Below are 16,178 nucleotides of genomic sequence, written 5' to 3'. Positions count from 1 at the left end.
AAAAACATTGCAATAATGTTCAATTTTAGCATACCATTTCCTTACAGTATCCCTTTGGGCCACCCCATCAGGGGAAGGGGTCCCTGGTAACACAGCCTTAATTACCTTAAAGGGTCCCCTTAAAACTGTAGGTTGTTGGCAGATGGTTCACTCCGCTTCTCTAAGAGCTAAGCTCACTACAAACAAACCCTCTTCCCAGCTGGCGTATCGCTTTTCGGCACCCTTAAAACTTCTAGAATAGAACCCAATTGGCCAGATAGGAACTTCTGGTCCCTTCTGCCAAAACTAAATTGACAATCCTGAGTGTCCAAACCCCCCCCATTCAATCTGAACCGCATCAGTGGGGTGGATAGGGCCCAAAACTTGGTGGGTGCTTACTTCAAACACTAGCAGTTGCAATGCCTTGTTGTGGGCTGAAGTCCATTCCCAAATCGCCCTCTTTCGCAACAGATCATATAAGGGGCATGCAATTATTGCAAAGTCTGGGATAAGTTTTCTCCAAAAGACCAATAGTCCCAAGGTGTGTTGCAACTCTTTTTTACTTTCTGAGGTTTTTACCTGATCCAATGCTGAGAGGGTATCCTGAGGGATACAAACTGGCCCTCCTCTCCACCAGATGCCCCAAATCTTAACTTCACTGCCAGGGGTTTGTGTTTTTTCTTTTGGTATTTGGAGGCCTATTCCTTCCAGATGGTTAATATTTCAGTCCTGCACAGTTTTTACCAAAGCTATAGTATGTCCCCCTATTAGTCTGTTGTCAATATACTGGTAGACTTTAACCTCTCTTTCTGCCGGGATTATTGTCAGTTCCTGTGCTAGGGCATAACGGGCTAGGGTAGGTGAGTGTTTATATCCCTGAGGCAAACAGGTGAAAGTATATTGTTGTCCTCCCCAACTGAAAGCAAATTGATCGCAATCACACTCCTGGAGTGGAAACGTAAAGAACATGTCCTTCACATAAAGGGTTGCCAAGCTAGGGTGGGCCTGTCTTGAATGGTTGCAATTAATTCAGCTATGTTGGGTACAGCCACAGTCAGGGGACCAGTGTTTGCATTCAAACGCTGATATTCAATGGTCAGCTGCCATTTTCCATTAGGTTTGCGCACTGGCCAGGCTGGTGAATTGTACGGGGAGTGGGTAGGCACTTTGTTTGAGATCTTCAGTCACTGGGGCTATCCATTCTCTGGCCCCTAATGGCAACGGATAAGGTTTCACATCAGTAATCTTGGAGGGGGGGAAGGCCAGGTGCTGTTTGCAATAGGTGTACCTCTGCCCAAGGTGTCTCAGCTAATTGCCTGATCTGGGGGATGCCGAAAGACCATGAGTTCCCCTGGATGTCACACCACTGCCTTCCCTTTAATACATCTATGCCTAAAGGGTTTGTCTGAAAAGGTCCTATGGCCACCATGGTATTAATGGGGGCTTCCTCTCCTGGTAACTGTAGTGTCACTAGAGCCATAGGTTGTCCCCAGAGCATTTAGGATAATTAGATTTCTAGATGGGATTGAGATCCCACACTGTTCTGCTGTGGTCAGCACCAATGCAGTGATTTGTGCCCCAGTATCAATTAAGAAAATACCTATCTTCTGCTCGGTCCCACAGCTACCGTGATTAATAAATCCCCCTTTACATTCAAAGTGAGTTGTCTTAGAAACATCCACCCTCTGCCTCCCCCTTCCCCCTTCAGGGAGCAGAGGTTTTCGTTTTCCGTCTTTTCCCTAATCAGCTCCCCCTCGATATCTATCAGGGGTGGGGCATTGAGAACCAGTCCAAGAGCAACTTTCCTCCCTGATCATTTCTGTACAAGCTTTTCCAATTTTTGGTTTGGGAGTCCATCCATCAGGTCTCAGGGAATGCCCTTCTGAATCCCTAAATGCCATAACCCCTGTTGGTTTAGGGGTTTCTCTTTTCCCGAATAATTGCCCCAGGGTGGCTTCAAGCCTTGGTCCATCCCTGTTGGCAGTTGCAAATCGTTAACTTGCTCTGTAGACCGTACGACCCTAGTTTCGGTTTTTTGGTTTTCTTTTGGAATGTTCCACCAACAGGGCCATATTTTCTCCCAAAATTAATTAATTCCTGTGCTACCTCCCCCCACGTCCACACTTTCCTTCCTAACTGCCGATGGCTGGGGGTTGTTGTCCCTTCTAAAGTAGCCATATTTCTCCTTCAAAGGTGTTTTGAATATTCCTCTGTAACTGGATCCCGATGGGTTTCAGGGAATCAGGCATCATCATCAGGGAACTCTGGTTAGGCTTGAGTTCCCGATCATACATCATTTGGAAGCAGGCTGCCTTCTGCACACTTTCCACTAACTGACCCACTGTACCTGTTATGGCAAGGGGATCTCCCCTCTCCAAAGGGTTCAGCCCCCCGCCCAATATGCGGCCCTCTGGGTTAGTGACCATGGGGCTCGGCAATTACCTGTAGTTAGGAACACACCTGGACTCCAATTCCATTCTGCTTCTTTCTCTGACAACAAAATTCAACCCTCCCTAACAGAGACACTCTCCACACATATTCTGTCTCTGATTCCCTCGGAGTTCTCACAAAGTCCTTTTTCAACTTTGCTAGTTCAGTTGCTGTAAAGAGGACTTCTTTGGTAAGAACTTGAGGACAGTCACCATTATTGTCCTCATACAAGTACTCTTTTTTAACCAGTGGATATATGGATGTGTGCCTGCCCCATGTCAACCAGGCAAGTTACTTTGTCATAGAAGGCCACCAGGTTTGTCAAGCACGATCTGCCTTTAGTGAAGCCATGTTGGCTTTTCCCAATCACGTGCTTCATTTGACTTGTGATGGCCCCCAGGAGGATTCGTTCCATAACTTCCCCAGGGATTGAAGTAAGGCTGGTGGGCCTATAGTTACCCGCATCCTCCCTCGAGCCCTTCTTGTAGATAGGGGTAACATTTGCCTTCCTCCAGTCCTCTGGGACATCCCCCGTTCTCCATGACTTCTCGAAGATTATGGAGAGTGGCCTTGCAATGGTGTCAGCCAGCTCTCTCAACACCCTCGGGTGGATGGCGTCAGGGCCTATTGATTTGTTGGGGTCAAGCTCCTGTAGTAATTCATATACTAACTCTTCCTTCACTGATGGTGGGTTGGTGTTTGGTTCAATTGGCAATTTTGTTCCCAAAGCCTGGGACCCAACAGTGCTGGTAAAGACAGAGGTGAAGAAGGTGTTGAGGACCTCTGCCTTTTCTGCATCATTGGTGACTGATTCTCCTTTTCTGTTTAACAGTGGGCCTATGTTTTCCTTCTTTTTCTCCTTATGGTTGACATGTCTGAAGAACCCTTTGTTGTTATTTTTTATGTCTACAGCCAGTTTCAATTCAAATTGGGCTTTTGCTTTTCTGACTGTGTCTCTGCACTCTCTGGCAATGCCCTTGTACTTCTCGGCAGATAATCCTCCACTTCTCCATCTCTGGTGTGCTTCCCTTTTGGATTTGAGTAGACCCAGGAGGTCATGGTTGAGCCATGGGGGCCTCTTGCTCCGCTTACTTCCCTTTCCTTTGTAGGGGATAAATTGGCTTTGTGCTTCCAGTAGGGAGTTCTTGAGCCCGCCCCATATGTTGCCAGTTGGCCTTGGGCCCGGGCATATGCGCGGAGGACGAGTACTCTGAGATAATGGGACACACATTCCTGCTGGGTCGACCTTGGTGATTAAACTGTTCCGTTCAGCTGCCGTAGTGATCAGGCTTTAGCAGTGAAACTTGCCTGCCAACAACGTTGAGACAAGTTTCTAGTCCCTGACAGTTGTTCAGCAGGTTCACATCTGAGAAACTTTCAGTGGTGCCATAGAAGAAACCACAAAAGAGAGAAACAAGAAGAGTTGGCAGAAGACACAGAAATGCAAAGCCAAGCATGTAAATAATAGCAAAGGTTCAGTTTCAGAATTTAATGCTGCTCAGTAGTGTATGTTTGAGCCAAGTGATAGCTGGGACCATCTGCAGTTACTTGAGCCAGCAAAAAGCCTGAAAGAGTCTACCAGTGTTTCTAAGATATAAGGGGAATATATAGTAAGAACACACCTATTCAGTAAAATAGCTGGAAACAGTTCCTATAAGGGAACCTAATGGATGATAGGACTTTAATGATCAATTACGTTTTGAAATCTAAATAGACGTCAGATATTTATAGGCCCTAGTGCATAAAAAATATGACATGCAAAAGGCTGCATGAGCTTTTTCCCATGTTAGCACTTATTGTTAGTAAAAACAACATACAAACTGAGACCGCTAACATTTTTTTCCTCAGTTATTGATCTTTTGGAAAAATAGATTATTGCAGTCAGGTGGGAACCCGGTTTGAGTTTTGCTGTGGTTTTTTTTTTTCCCCTTTTCTTTTTCTCCCTTCATCTTCTTGTGAAATTCTTGTATTTACAAAACAAGGTGATCTAATACTCGGCAAGATCCAGCCCCTCCAACTGGTCAGGATTTGCTCTAGGTTTCCTGGAGGCTCTTGTAGACTGGCTCGGTTAAGTCCAGTAGAGAGCAAGGGTAAAGCTGGAGTACATCTATAAGAGTACTTAGCAAGGGGTACTGGCTACATGTTAGAGGCTGTCTAATATCTTAAGAATTTCTGTGCTTATCTGAAGTGTCTACATGTATAAATTTGGTATAAGATCATACAGTTTTGTGGAAAGGCTAATCTCTAACATTGGAGAAGCAGTGTATGCAGGGTCATTTGTGCAAGTAGTAACACAAATGTCTATCAGATCTCAGTGGACTATTTTCTGAATGGTGTACAATCTGCACAGACATACTATTTCATACTTAGAATGCCAAGAGCTAAGTAAGGCGGTGTGAGAATGAAAGAACACATGGAGTGCCACTTGCTATGCCTGCTGTCCCATGCGTGTCTTGCTGATCTTTACTTGGATTAAGATGATGAAGTTCATAACATGGTGAGATTGCACATGCATAGTTTTAGATGGGCTTTATTGCTTTGATCACTATGGAAAATGGAGACGCGTAAGTAAAGATACCTACAGGCTATCATATAGGAAAGGAAGGCAAAAGTAGGAAATAAAATCTGTCCTTATTACCACAAAATGCTACCATATTTTTCTATTCCATCTCCCAAATCAAGCGCAAAAATGATATCTAAAGAATATGTCAACGAAGTTCTACCAAAAAAAAGGAAGGTTGGAAAGAATAGATTTTTTTTTAATCTGATATTGTGGCTTCAATTTATTTTCTTTTATGACTTCAAATAATTTTCTCAATTTTCATCTTTTATTGTATTTGTTTGTTTTCTTATATTCTTGTATGCATATTTTAACTATATTTTTGCACCACTTTAACTGAATGATACACGTTGCTCCCCCTATATCAGAAATCCCAGGTAATGTTGCACTTGTGATTGCAACCAATAAACAGCTGTTAGCAACAAGGAATTTGTACTTTTAAGTAGCAGCTGAATATCTGACAGCTCTTTCCGTGAGAAGTATGAGAACAGAGTAGTTCACCATTGTACTGCTTGACTCAAACTGGGCCAGATTTGTCACCAAGTACAAGAGAATCACAAGAAATAGCTTGGCCCATTGTCCTGAATATCATTTAAATGTTTCACTGAGGTTTTCCTATCTGAATACATAAAGAAGCACTTTTAATTGACTATCTCAGCTCATGTTTATATTGCCTGATGGGCTCTTCTGGATAAAGCAGACAAACCACAACACCTATGTTAGTGGGTGCTAAAAACTGTAAAATTACACACGTTCTTGAAGTCCAGTGGTAAAAATCTTATAGATGAAAGAAACTGATTCTCAGTTTACATTACCTTTACTATACACTACCCAAGGCTTAACATGGTGGATTTCACTTAGTTGCAATTTGAATTAGGTCCATCAAGTCTTCCCTTTCAGATCATGAAATGAGTAGAGAGATTTATCTCAGCCTGACCTATTCCTCCCAGTGGCCAAGATGACCATACCCAGTTTCCTGGGGCTTGGTGGTGACTGAACACCACCCTAAAGCCATAGATTTCTCTAGAGATCTTACAGCTGGCACTTTTCCCTTCGAGAAGGATGCTGTCATCCAGCTGCTGTGGATCTGTTGCAAGTCAGCCCCACCTCCATCCCTGGAAAGGTGATGGAGCACTTCATCCTGGAGGTCATCTCCAGGCATGTAGAGAACAAGGTTATCAGAAATAGTCAACGTGGATTCACCAAGTCGAGGTCATGCTTGACCAACCTGACAGCCTTCTGTGATGGTGTGACTGGCTGGGTCAATGAAAGGAGGGCAGGGGATGTTGTTTACCTCCACTTCAGCAAGGCTTTTGACACTGTCTCCCACAGCATCCTCGTAGGTAAGCTTAGGAAGTCTGGGTTAGATGAGAAGACAGTGAGGTGGATTGAGAACTGGCTCAACAACAGAGCTCAGAGGGTCATGATCAATGGGGCAGAGTCTGGTTCGAGGCCCGTTACTAGTGGTGTTCCTCAGGGCTCTGTGCTGGGTCCAGTCCTGTTCAACATATTCATCAATGACCTGGATGAAGGGATAGAGTGTAACCTGAGCAAGTTTGCTAATGACCAGATTGGGAGCAGTGGCTGATACACCAGAAGGCTGTGATGCCATCCAGTGAGACCTGGACAGGCTGGAGAGCTGGGCCGAGGGGAACCTCTTGAAATTCAACAAGAGCAAGTGCAAGGTCCTGCACCTGGGGAGGAACAACCTCATGCACCAGTACAGTTTGGGGGCTGAGCTACTGGAAAGCGGCTCTGTTGAGAATGACCTGGGAGTGCTGGTGGGCAGCAGATTGACCATAAAGCCAGCACTGTGCCCTTGTGGCCAAGAAGGCCAACAATATCCTGGGCTGCTTTAAAAGGAGTGTGGCCAGCAGATTGAGAGAGGTTATCCTCCCCCTCTACTCTGTCCTAGTGAGACCACATTTGGTGTGTACTGTGTCCAGTTTTGGGCCCCCCAGTTTAAGAAGGATGTGTAACTGCTTGAGCAAGTCCAGCAAAGAGCTGCCAAGATGATCAGGGGACTGGAGCATCTCCCTTATGAGGAAAGGCTGAGAGACTTGGCTTTGTTCAGCCTGGAGAAGACTGATGGGGGATTTCATCAATACCTATAAATATCTAAAGGGTGGGTGTCAGGACGATGGGACTAGGCCCTTTTCAGTGGTGCCCAACGACAGGACCAGGGGCAGTGGGCACAAGTTGGAACACAGGAAGCTCCACCTCAATATGAAACAAAACTCCTTTCCTGCGAGGGTGCCAGAGCAGTGGAACAGGCTGCCCAGGGAGGCTGTGGAGTCCCTTCCCTGGAGACATTCAAAACCCGCTTAGATGTGTTCCTGTGCCCTCTGATCTGGGTGTGCCTGCTCCAGCAGGGGGGTTGGACGAGATGATCTCTAGAGGTCCCTTCCAACCCCTGCCATTCTGTGATTCTGTGATTCTGTAACTACAACAGCAATTACTTGGAACAGTTGCAGTAGGCAACGTACTGTACCTTGCACCATGATGACTGTGCTTCAGTCCCTTTACATGCCACAGTTTAACAGTAGCAGTAAAAGAGGCAAAGATCGGTACTATGTTCAGCTAATTATTATTTTGCATACCATTAGGTAAGTTCACCATAATAAAACCTAGGATTAAATGCGTTATTTATACCAGCTTTACTGCAATTAGAAAATCCTGTCATTTGTCCTCTAGCATTTTTCCCTATATATAAATACAAGATCTCAATTACCTAAATATGAAATACCTTATCAGAAAGCAAAGCCCCCAGTTTGCTGGCACCCTGGAAGTCAGAACACCAAAAAAGCAGTGCTCTCTGAAAAGCACTGGAACTTGTATCTCCCCATTAGTCAAGAAATATGACTTCGTTTCTATGAACAAATTGCAGAATTTTGCCAACTTGCCCACAATCTGTATTGAGGACTGGTGCCTTAACATGTTCATTAGCCTCATGAAATACGCCCACGATTATTTAAGTTGGAATCCACCTTGATCTATAGATGTGTTTTTACGGATGCAGCCAATGCCAACTGCCCCACGAGGTGGGGGAGCTTATACACATTCTGAGTAAGACAAATAGCATCACTTAATCAAGTCATTTGATATTTTGAGTAAAGAAGCCTCCACGTTTGTAGCATAAAGCCAAGACCTCAAAAGTTCTCATTTAGGGTTCTGAATAAAATTTTAACAGAGCAGAGAAGTTTAAGAATCTAGTGTAGTAGTTACAGCTGTGTGCAACTTAAGAGAGGTCTTCAATGCATTGTCATCAATCAAATGATGAACCTTCTTCATGTAAATCCATGAGGAAAAGTGACTAACACCCTTCTTCTCTCAACATCTTCCTCTTAGAGCATCTCATGACATGTTAAGACCACCTCTCCCCTTTCCAGGGGTCACAGTGATCTAGTGGCATTGTTTGCTTATGTCACTGGGGAAAAAGTAACTGGATTGGTCTCCATACTACCCTCACAATACAGCAACACAGGAGGTAATCTGAATTTACAGGTAAAGTAAAATTAGCACTTCATGCTAGCACACTGCATGGTGGAACAGCTGGGGGTCAGGAAGTGTGAACCACCCTGTCCAACTGTTCCTGCTGTGGAGTCAACGTCTCACACTGACATTGGGTTTGCCAATTCAAACGCACAAACTATCTAAACTGGTACTGTTACTTACATGTCTTCGCAAGATGCACAGCAGTACTAGAAGTCTAAATTATCTTTAAGTGCGGGATTGGTTAGTTGCCTGATATCTATGACTTGTCATGCATTGAACAGCTATTAGATCTTGTCATCCTTTCAATATGAACCAACACAGATGAAATACTGCTTCATGGCAGTAAGTGGAATTCCCACTTATAAGGTTGAGACTGAAGAAGCTGACAAGGATCCTTTTTTTTTTAAACTCTGGCATGCAGTTGCATTTTTAGAGCTGGACATACCAAAGCTGATCAATCTTCCACCACCGCAGTCACCTGAACACCTCTACCTTCGAGAAACCTTTATCTGATACTTTTATCTATGTGACTTGCAACACAAAACAATACGAAATGTAGTAATATCTGATATAATTCAGACTACACCACCTAACCATGCTGTATGTACCAGTCTGTAGGATGCAAAAAATCAAGCATACCACAGACTGAGGAGCTAACAGGTAGCAGCAGCAGCAGCAAACAGCTAAGCGCTTGCCTTTGCAGTATTACATCACATTTGCAGGTCACTAACACGCTGCTCAGAACGCCACTACACAAAAATCATGCAAGACTTTGCAAACCAAAGCCTTTCATTCCCAGCCATAGTCAGAATACCTGCTGTACCACTGCCAACTGTATCATTGCTCAAGCAGCCCTTAGTACCTTGCTGACCTGTTCCAAGGTGCTTTTAGCAGTTATTCTCAGAGTAACAACAAAAAGACATCTATGATTACTTCTTCCTGTATTTGTTTCCCAGTATGTCACCAAAACCACATTTCAGATGCACTCCTGAGCCCTGGGAATACATGGACATGTAGTATGTGCCAAATTTTTTAACAGCTTTACCACCACTTACTTTCAGACTCTCCCAGGAGCAGATGAAAGTGGAATGAGTGCAGTGCATTTGGTGCATGCTAAGAGAACAGCAGGGTACAATTTCTTGTTTAGAAACAGATCAAGTAGAGACACTGAAGTATCCAAAAGCATTAACTACACTTCATTTGAAAATATAAGGAAGTGCAGCCAGTTGCACTCATTTCAAACCTGGCTGAAAATTGCTTCAGTGATTTGCACAAGCTGGTAAGTTAACTGCTGGTCCTGCAGTACTGACAAAGCAGTATGTTGCTTCTGGAAATTCATGATGAAACCAAAGGAGTCACAGTAAGGACAGTCTCAGAAGCTTAACACATCGGAATTTTTTTGCTTAGTATTTTCTCTTCAAGGCACCTGATCATCTACATTCTTGCGGTCATTACTGCAATTCCCCAAACTTTCATAAGAGCATCTTGTGGTCACGCTTAAAGCTGGGTTTGAAAGCCAGCTGAGCAGCCCAGTAACACGACACACAGGATCCAAATCCATCAGGCACCAATCCGTAATTTTTAAGTCACTTTGGGGTACATATTTCTGCATGATCCTCCCTACCATTTATTGTTGATGCTCAACATAGTTAACTCAGATCTTTTTGTGCATCAGCTTTCCACACCCACCTCCCCAGAACATTCCAGGAAACTTCTATCTCAGCTATAACGGTATCCAGTCCCTTTGTGCCCGGCAGTATGTGTGCTCTGGGATGGGGAGTTTCTTTTTGCCCAAGCAGCAATGGCCCTCTAAATAAGCAATACTTTTGTAGGCCTTTCAGCACCACCAAGCAGTGAAAAATGCCTAAGACTGAACATCCCTCTTTAACTGTTCCCTCCCAGAACAACAGATAGAGCCATCATGCAAGTTACTGCCTTTGAGATAAATCCTGACTCTCCATGCTAAGGCACAACAAAACTCAGAGGCAAGAAGGACAAGTCCACAGTGCCAATAATCCATTTCTCTTGCAGACGAGTTCTTTAAGGAACACAGACAAGCCTCTTTAAGTTCAGTGCAGAAATAATGGTCCTTTTCAAGGCAGAGGTGCTATCAAACGAAAAGTCAAAGGATTGATTTTAATGAATCATTTCAATGCATACTGTCAGGAAATTGTGTGTGTAAGTATGTATTTTCAGAAATCCTGCATTTCACTGAAGTAAAACATGTATGAAAGGTGACAGATTTTCTAGATAAGACCATTTATTTTAACCAACAGATGAGTCTTTATGATGAACTGGAGGCCGCAACAGCTGCTCTCTTGGGCTTCGGAGTGGTTCCCTCACGGAATCCATTCCTACAAGTAGAAATATTGTTACCACTTTTTGAAAGGATGATTCCTGCTCCAGGTTATCTTCTGACAAGTAATGTTTTAGATCCAAGTTCACTGGCTTTTTTCAGCTTATCTCAGTAATGCACTCAAATCACTATGGAGTTCACATGACCAGACAATTTTAGTAAGAAACATCTTGTTAACAAGTGTCCAGAATAAGCAGTACAGTTTTTGCTCTCTTCTACTTCTGCTCAAGTAGATTTGACTTTCTCAAAAGGAAGACTGCAGTGACTGAGTTAACACTACAAGACTGCACCACATTCAGCACACCTTTATGTTCCAACTACGCAACTCAGCTAAATTTCATTTGTGAAGTGCAAGTCAATTTCTTACAGAAACCCTCTGTGCCCCTAACCAGAGATTAAGACAGGCATGACAAGAATCAGCCCCAAATTTTCTTTTGGATATGACATCTCCACTTCAGCAACAGTCAGTAGAAAGCAGACTACAGCTGCACACTGTAAGGTATTTTTGGGCTGTTGCTGGGAAAGATTGCGCTCACCAGAGTTGAATGGCTTCTTCAGCTACACCCAGGTCTGGGACTTAAAAGCCTCCTAATTTTCATTATTAAATCCAACAGTCTATACTTTTATGATGAGGCTCTTGAATTACTTGGTATTTTTCACCCAGCTTTCTTGTCTATTAGGCCAGAAGCTACAGAGCTCCATTTCAGAATATGGAGGTCATAAAAAATAAACTCTTAATGAGTTTAACAGTACAATATCCCCATTGTTACCTCCTAAGTACAACTCAAAGCCCTGTAACAAGTTTTAGAAACCTGTAACTCAGAATCTGATATTATAGCTCCTTACTCCTAACTGAACTCCAAGAGAGCAACTACTGAAGTTATTCAAGTCCTGAACTTTTTTTTGTGGGCAAAAGGGGACTGTAGCACATTTCAAGACTTATCTCTCACAAAAACCCACACTTCAGCGCAACCAGCAATTTAGTTGCCACACAAATAAGAGACAATGCTACACAAAGCATATCTTTTTAAATGTGGATATTTTATTACAATAGCCTCTGTGTTCTGTACTATCCACACTTAACAGAAACATCAGAGGATGTTATACACCCTATTAACAGTGAGCATTTTTTTATCCTCAAAGGAGTATACAGCCAATTATAAGGCATCTTTTTTTCATGCTATATTTAAGAAAGACCATACCACATTAAGTGTACTAAAGAAATAAAAATGTTATTTTTGAGTGGTGAATTTTATAACTAAGTGATAGCTATGCAGGATTTCTCAGCACACTAGTGTGTAATAAAGTGTTATACCTGAATCGACGGTAGACCTTTTTCAGGTGCCTCATGCGACCAGTACCAGTGGTGTTGCGTCTTTTAGCCTTTGCACTCCAGTTATCTAAAACACAGAAGTTACTGTTACTCCTCTGCACTAAAATTAAGTTGCACATTGTGCTATACAAATGTAATTATTCGATCTAACAGAAAAAGGTAATTATAAATTAATTTGTGTGGAAATACTGCACATTTCCTAAATCTGCATTAATTTTAAAAAAAAGCTCTGAATGCTGCAAGATGACGGCGTTCTTCCTTGGTTGGAAAAAAAGTCTAAGAAAACAAAGAAACACAGGTTTTTATACTCGAGTCAGTTAAAAGTTTGTTACTTACACTTTCTCTTACGCTTAGCGGGGTAACCACATTTCCCACAGGTGGATTTCTGCAGATGGTATGCCTTGGACCCACACCGACGACATAAGGTGTGTGTCTTATTTCGTCGCTTACCAAATGACGACGTACCCTTCGTCTGAAAACCATTTCAAGACATAGCATGTTGGAAATATCTCCACCACTTGCAAGTCGCGTAACTAAAAGAATAAGCTCCCCCAAAAAGCACGCAGAAGTCCACAAAGTCCGATAAACACGTCAGAGGCACACTGAACTAGCACACCAACTCAGTTTCGCCCACAGGTATACTCCACTTTCAGAAATAATTTCCTTAGGCCTCCCGCCGCCATTTCCTATTCCCCCCCCCGCCGGCCGCTGCGGCCCTTGCTGAAATAGCCTCTCGGTGGCTTCGCTCTACCCCCGGCGCCCTCCTCATCTTCCTCAAACTCATCATCGATGAAGAGTAAACTGATTTTTCCTGAAAAAAGTTAATTTGCTTCAGGCAGACCAGCCGTGCACTCACCGCAAGAGGTCTGGGCCACCGAACCCCCTCTCGCTACATTATTCACACGGCTGCCTCAGCCTCGGGGAGCGCGCCGGCCCCCGAGGCGCCCGGGCGGCAGCGCGGCCCCGCGGTCTCCCCGCTCCGGTCGAGGCGTCTCGCGCCCCCACCCCAGGGTCCTGCCGCCGAGCCGGGCCGCCGCAGGCCGCAGGGATGGCCGCGCACCCCAAACAAGGGCCGCCGCCCCGGCGCGGCTGCGGATGGCGGCGGATGGCGGCACATACCCTGCGCCCGCGCCCCAGCACTCACCATCTTCCTCAGCCACCACCACCAAAGAGACCAGGCCCCGCCCCACTTCCGCTGTGGTCCGGCGAGCGCTTCCGGCGGCGGGACGGCCGCGCGGCCCCGCTCCGCTCCGCCCCGGCCCCGCCCCGGCCCCGGTCCCCCGCCCCGCGGCAGCCCGCCTGCGCAGCAAAGCGTCGCAGTGGAATCGTTAGCATAAAATGGCTTTTATTCAGATGCGCCGTTTAAATTCTCGCATGGCAGCCTAGCACGCGTCTTCAGTACATTCACGATCTATATTCAATTTGGTCTTAGAAGAGTTAATTTTGGGGAAATAACATGTACGGAGAGAAATTGAAGAAAATTGTGTTTATCACCAGTTCAAGACCTTGTCATCTCAAACAAAGTCAGAAATCGATGGTAAAGCTAATTTATTTGTCCTTGGTTGTAGAATTCTATAACCATGTCTAACACCTCTTGATAGAAGCGTGGCTTTATCTGGCAGGTTAGATCTCACCTCTGCTTCTGCTTTACTGCCTAAAAATGCAGTTATTCCAAAGTACAGGTGTCTGGGCCTGCCACAAGCTGGCAAACTGTGAGGAACCCTCACACCATGAACGTGTGGACAACTGAACGCTGTAACATGGAGCTTGTCAAGAAAAAGGGATCATCCCACAGCACAATCCCCAAAGCAGTGAGGCTGTGTCTGACTGCTGCATTTTTCACACCCGGACAAACAGCCTTGCACAGTTGTCCAATGTTAATTTATCCTCACTTGTTTCCTGAGCGTGGCCTCTCACTGAATTCCTTTGGAGCTAATTTATGTGCTGGGAGGCTTTTGACCTCTCCTAAGGTTGAGGGATGGAGCAAAAATCCATTTTGACTTCAGCTGCATTGTTTCCGGAACACACAAAGATGTGGCCCAGGCTGTTCACTCAGGTCCTTCATTTTGGTTAGCAATTTCTATCACCAAAATAATACCTAAGGCAGAGGTCTTGCTCATATTCATTTTAACTCACCTGAAAATCGAGGCATTTAGTCCATTCATGTCCCGCCATAGTTAAAAGAGAGAGATAAATGGTTCCAAAGGGTAAATCATACCATCTTAAATTAGGTGTCTAAAGCAGGCTGGAAAAATCATCCTTGGGAGGAACCGTTCTCCTTCCATTAATTCTAACAGGAGCCTAGACAGCCCCCTCAGGCTAGGCACATAGGTGGCTGAAGTTAGGTAAAATGAATTTTGCCCTGACTGACTTAAGGAAAGCACCTTAATAGCAATTCTCTCTTCCTTGCCAAAAATCAAAAGAGAAAACTTGGTGTTCTATGGATGAAAAGCCATACAGAAAAAAAATCCCAATTAAGTCAAACAGTATGAATGCATCCTACAGGCTGGACTGGAGTCATATTTCTCCCAGCAACCTTGCTGTGTGTCTTTTAACTAGTGCCTCCTTTCCTCTTTCTTTCTCATTAGATCTCAGAAATCTGGAAGATGCTGTGAAGACATTGGACAGATGCCATGGCAACGGCCTCCAAAAGAAATATGTTGCTTTGGCTGTCTGCAAGGATACGCTGCCAGAGGAATTATTCTTGTCCTTTGTGGGATAAAAATAATCTTGTTCACTTACGTGTCTTCAAACCTGTTAAGAAAGAAAGATTTTTGATATCGTCATGCAGTTGTCTTCGGTATCCAGGAGCAGTGGATACTTTCAGGGTAGAGAATGGGCAGAGCTGTGGCTGACCCAGTACCATCTCAGAAGCTCTTAGCCCCTGCACAGGTCATGGGTGAGGACAGAGGCCACTGCCAACAGTGAACTGCAGCCTGCTCAAAACCCACAGACTCATGTACTGGCAGCTGTTGAATGGCACCAGCCTAAATTCAGTACTGGCTAATTCACCCTTCTTCTCTGAGGTGTAGGAAGTGGTCCAAAATTTAGAAGGTGATGCGTCTGGACTTCAGCACTGTCTTTTTGATGTAGGAAACAGCAGTCTCTCACTGCAGCTGGGGTCCCATTACAGCTTCCGCACAGCACTCATGGTCCAGCCAGGTCCAGTGATGGGAGAAACTCTGTTGTGCCAGCAAATACCATGATCATATTAAGCATCTAGATCAGGGTTTACTGAATTCTGTGGAGGCGAGTGCCTTTCTGTAACTGCTAACACCATGTCATACAGCCTGTCCCATCTGGCTGGGGTTGAAAACTGAAGCAAAAAGCAACACTGGCTATGCCCAACCATTTTTTCTTCCATCCCTCTGAAGTGTACAAGCCCCTCAGCCTCAAGCTGATCCCACCCAAGGCCCATAGACCTTCCTGACTTCCTTGCTCATCCCTAGGAGTTTGCTGCGGAGGAGGGGAATCACCCATTTCCAGTCCCTCCCACAACTAAAGCAGAGCAGCCTTACAAATAAGTCCAGCTGAGGGACAGGGAGACCAAAACCAGGGCTGGCTGGGCAGTGGAGAGGAAGGTGGGTATGAGCACCAAATAACCACAGTGGCGTTTGTTTTGTACAGGTTTGATGTCATGCTACTGCATAACACTGTCACCAGGGTGCAGTATAGCCAAACAGTCCCTGCTGTGACCATGGTGGGATTTGCTCCAAAAAATAGAGTAGTTGTACTGGTTCTACCAAACTTGAACATGGTTGAAAGGACTTATGTGTGGCACATGCACATCCAAGCAATTTCCCTTTGATGTTATCATATGACATCGCTTATTTGAGCACATACCTAGCGCCCTTTGTACAAGCAGGGAAGACTTGAAGGGGTAGGAATAGTGAAGATTCAGGCTTCATATATGCTAGAAGTTAGTCAGTGCTTGATACCAATTATCTTCAGAGGTGGAGACAAGCTGAAGTCTGTATTTCTAAATGTGATTTCTTAGATCAAAGGAGTGCCTTTCGGTATCCTGG

At 44.6% G+C, this 16,178-nt stretch overlaps 1 protein-coding gene and 1 non-coding gene across 2 annotated transcripts; both read right to left on the bottom strand.

Moving 5' to 3' along the window:
• Nucleotides 1-10,569: 10,569 nt before the first annotated feature.
• On the bottom strand, nt 10,570-12,631 carry RPL37 (ribosomal protein L37; the record flags this gene model as incomplete). The annotated part of the gene is made up of 3 exons (XM_075078564.1): nt 10,570-10,818; nt 12,136-12,220; nt 12,490-12,631. Coding segments are annotated over 3 exons (297 nt in total), but the record flags the coding sequence as incomplete, so codon positions are not given.
• Nucleotides 10,921-11,003, bottom strand: LOC142050851 (small nucleolar RNA SNORD72). The gene has a single exon (XR_012658161.1). It is a non-coding gene; the product is annotated as a small nucleolar RNA SNORD72 (small nucleolar RNA).
• Nucleotides 12,632-16,178: the final 3,547 nt, after the last annotated feature.

This window comes from Phalacrocorax aristotelis, chromosome Z, assembly GCF_949628215.1.
Source record: "Phalacrocorax aristotelis chromosome Z, bGulAri2.1, whole genome shotgun sequence".
Lineage (NCBI taxonomy): Eukaryota > Metazoa > Chordata > Aves > Suliformes > Phalacrocoracidae > Phalacrocorax > Phalacrocorax aristotelis.
This window is presented reverse-complemented; position numbering and strand designations above follow the sequence as displayed.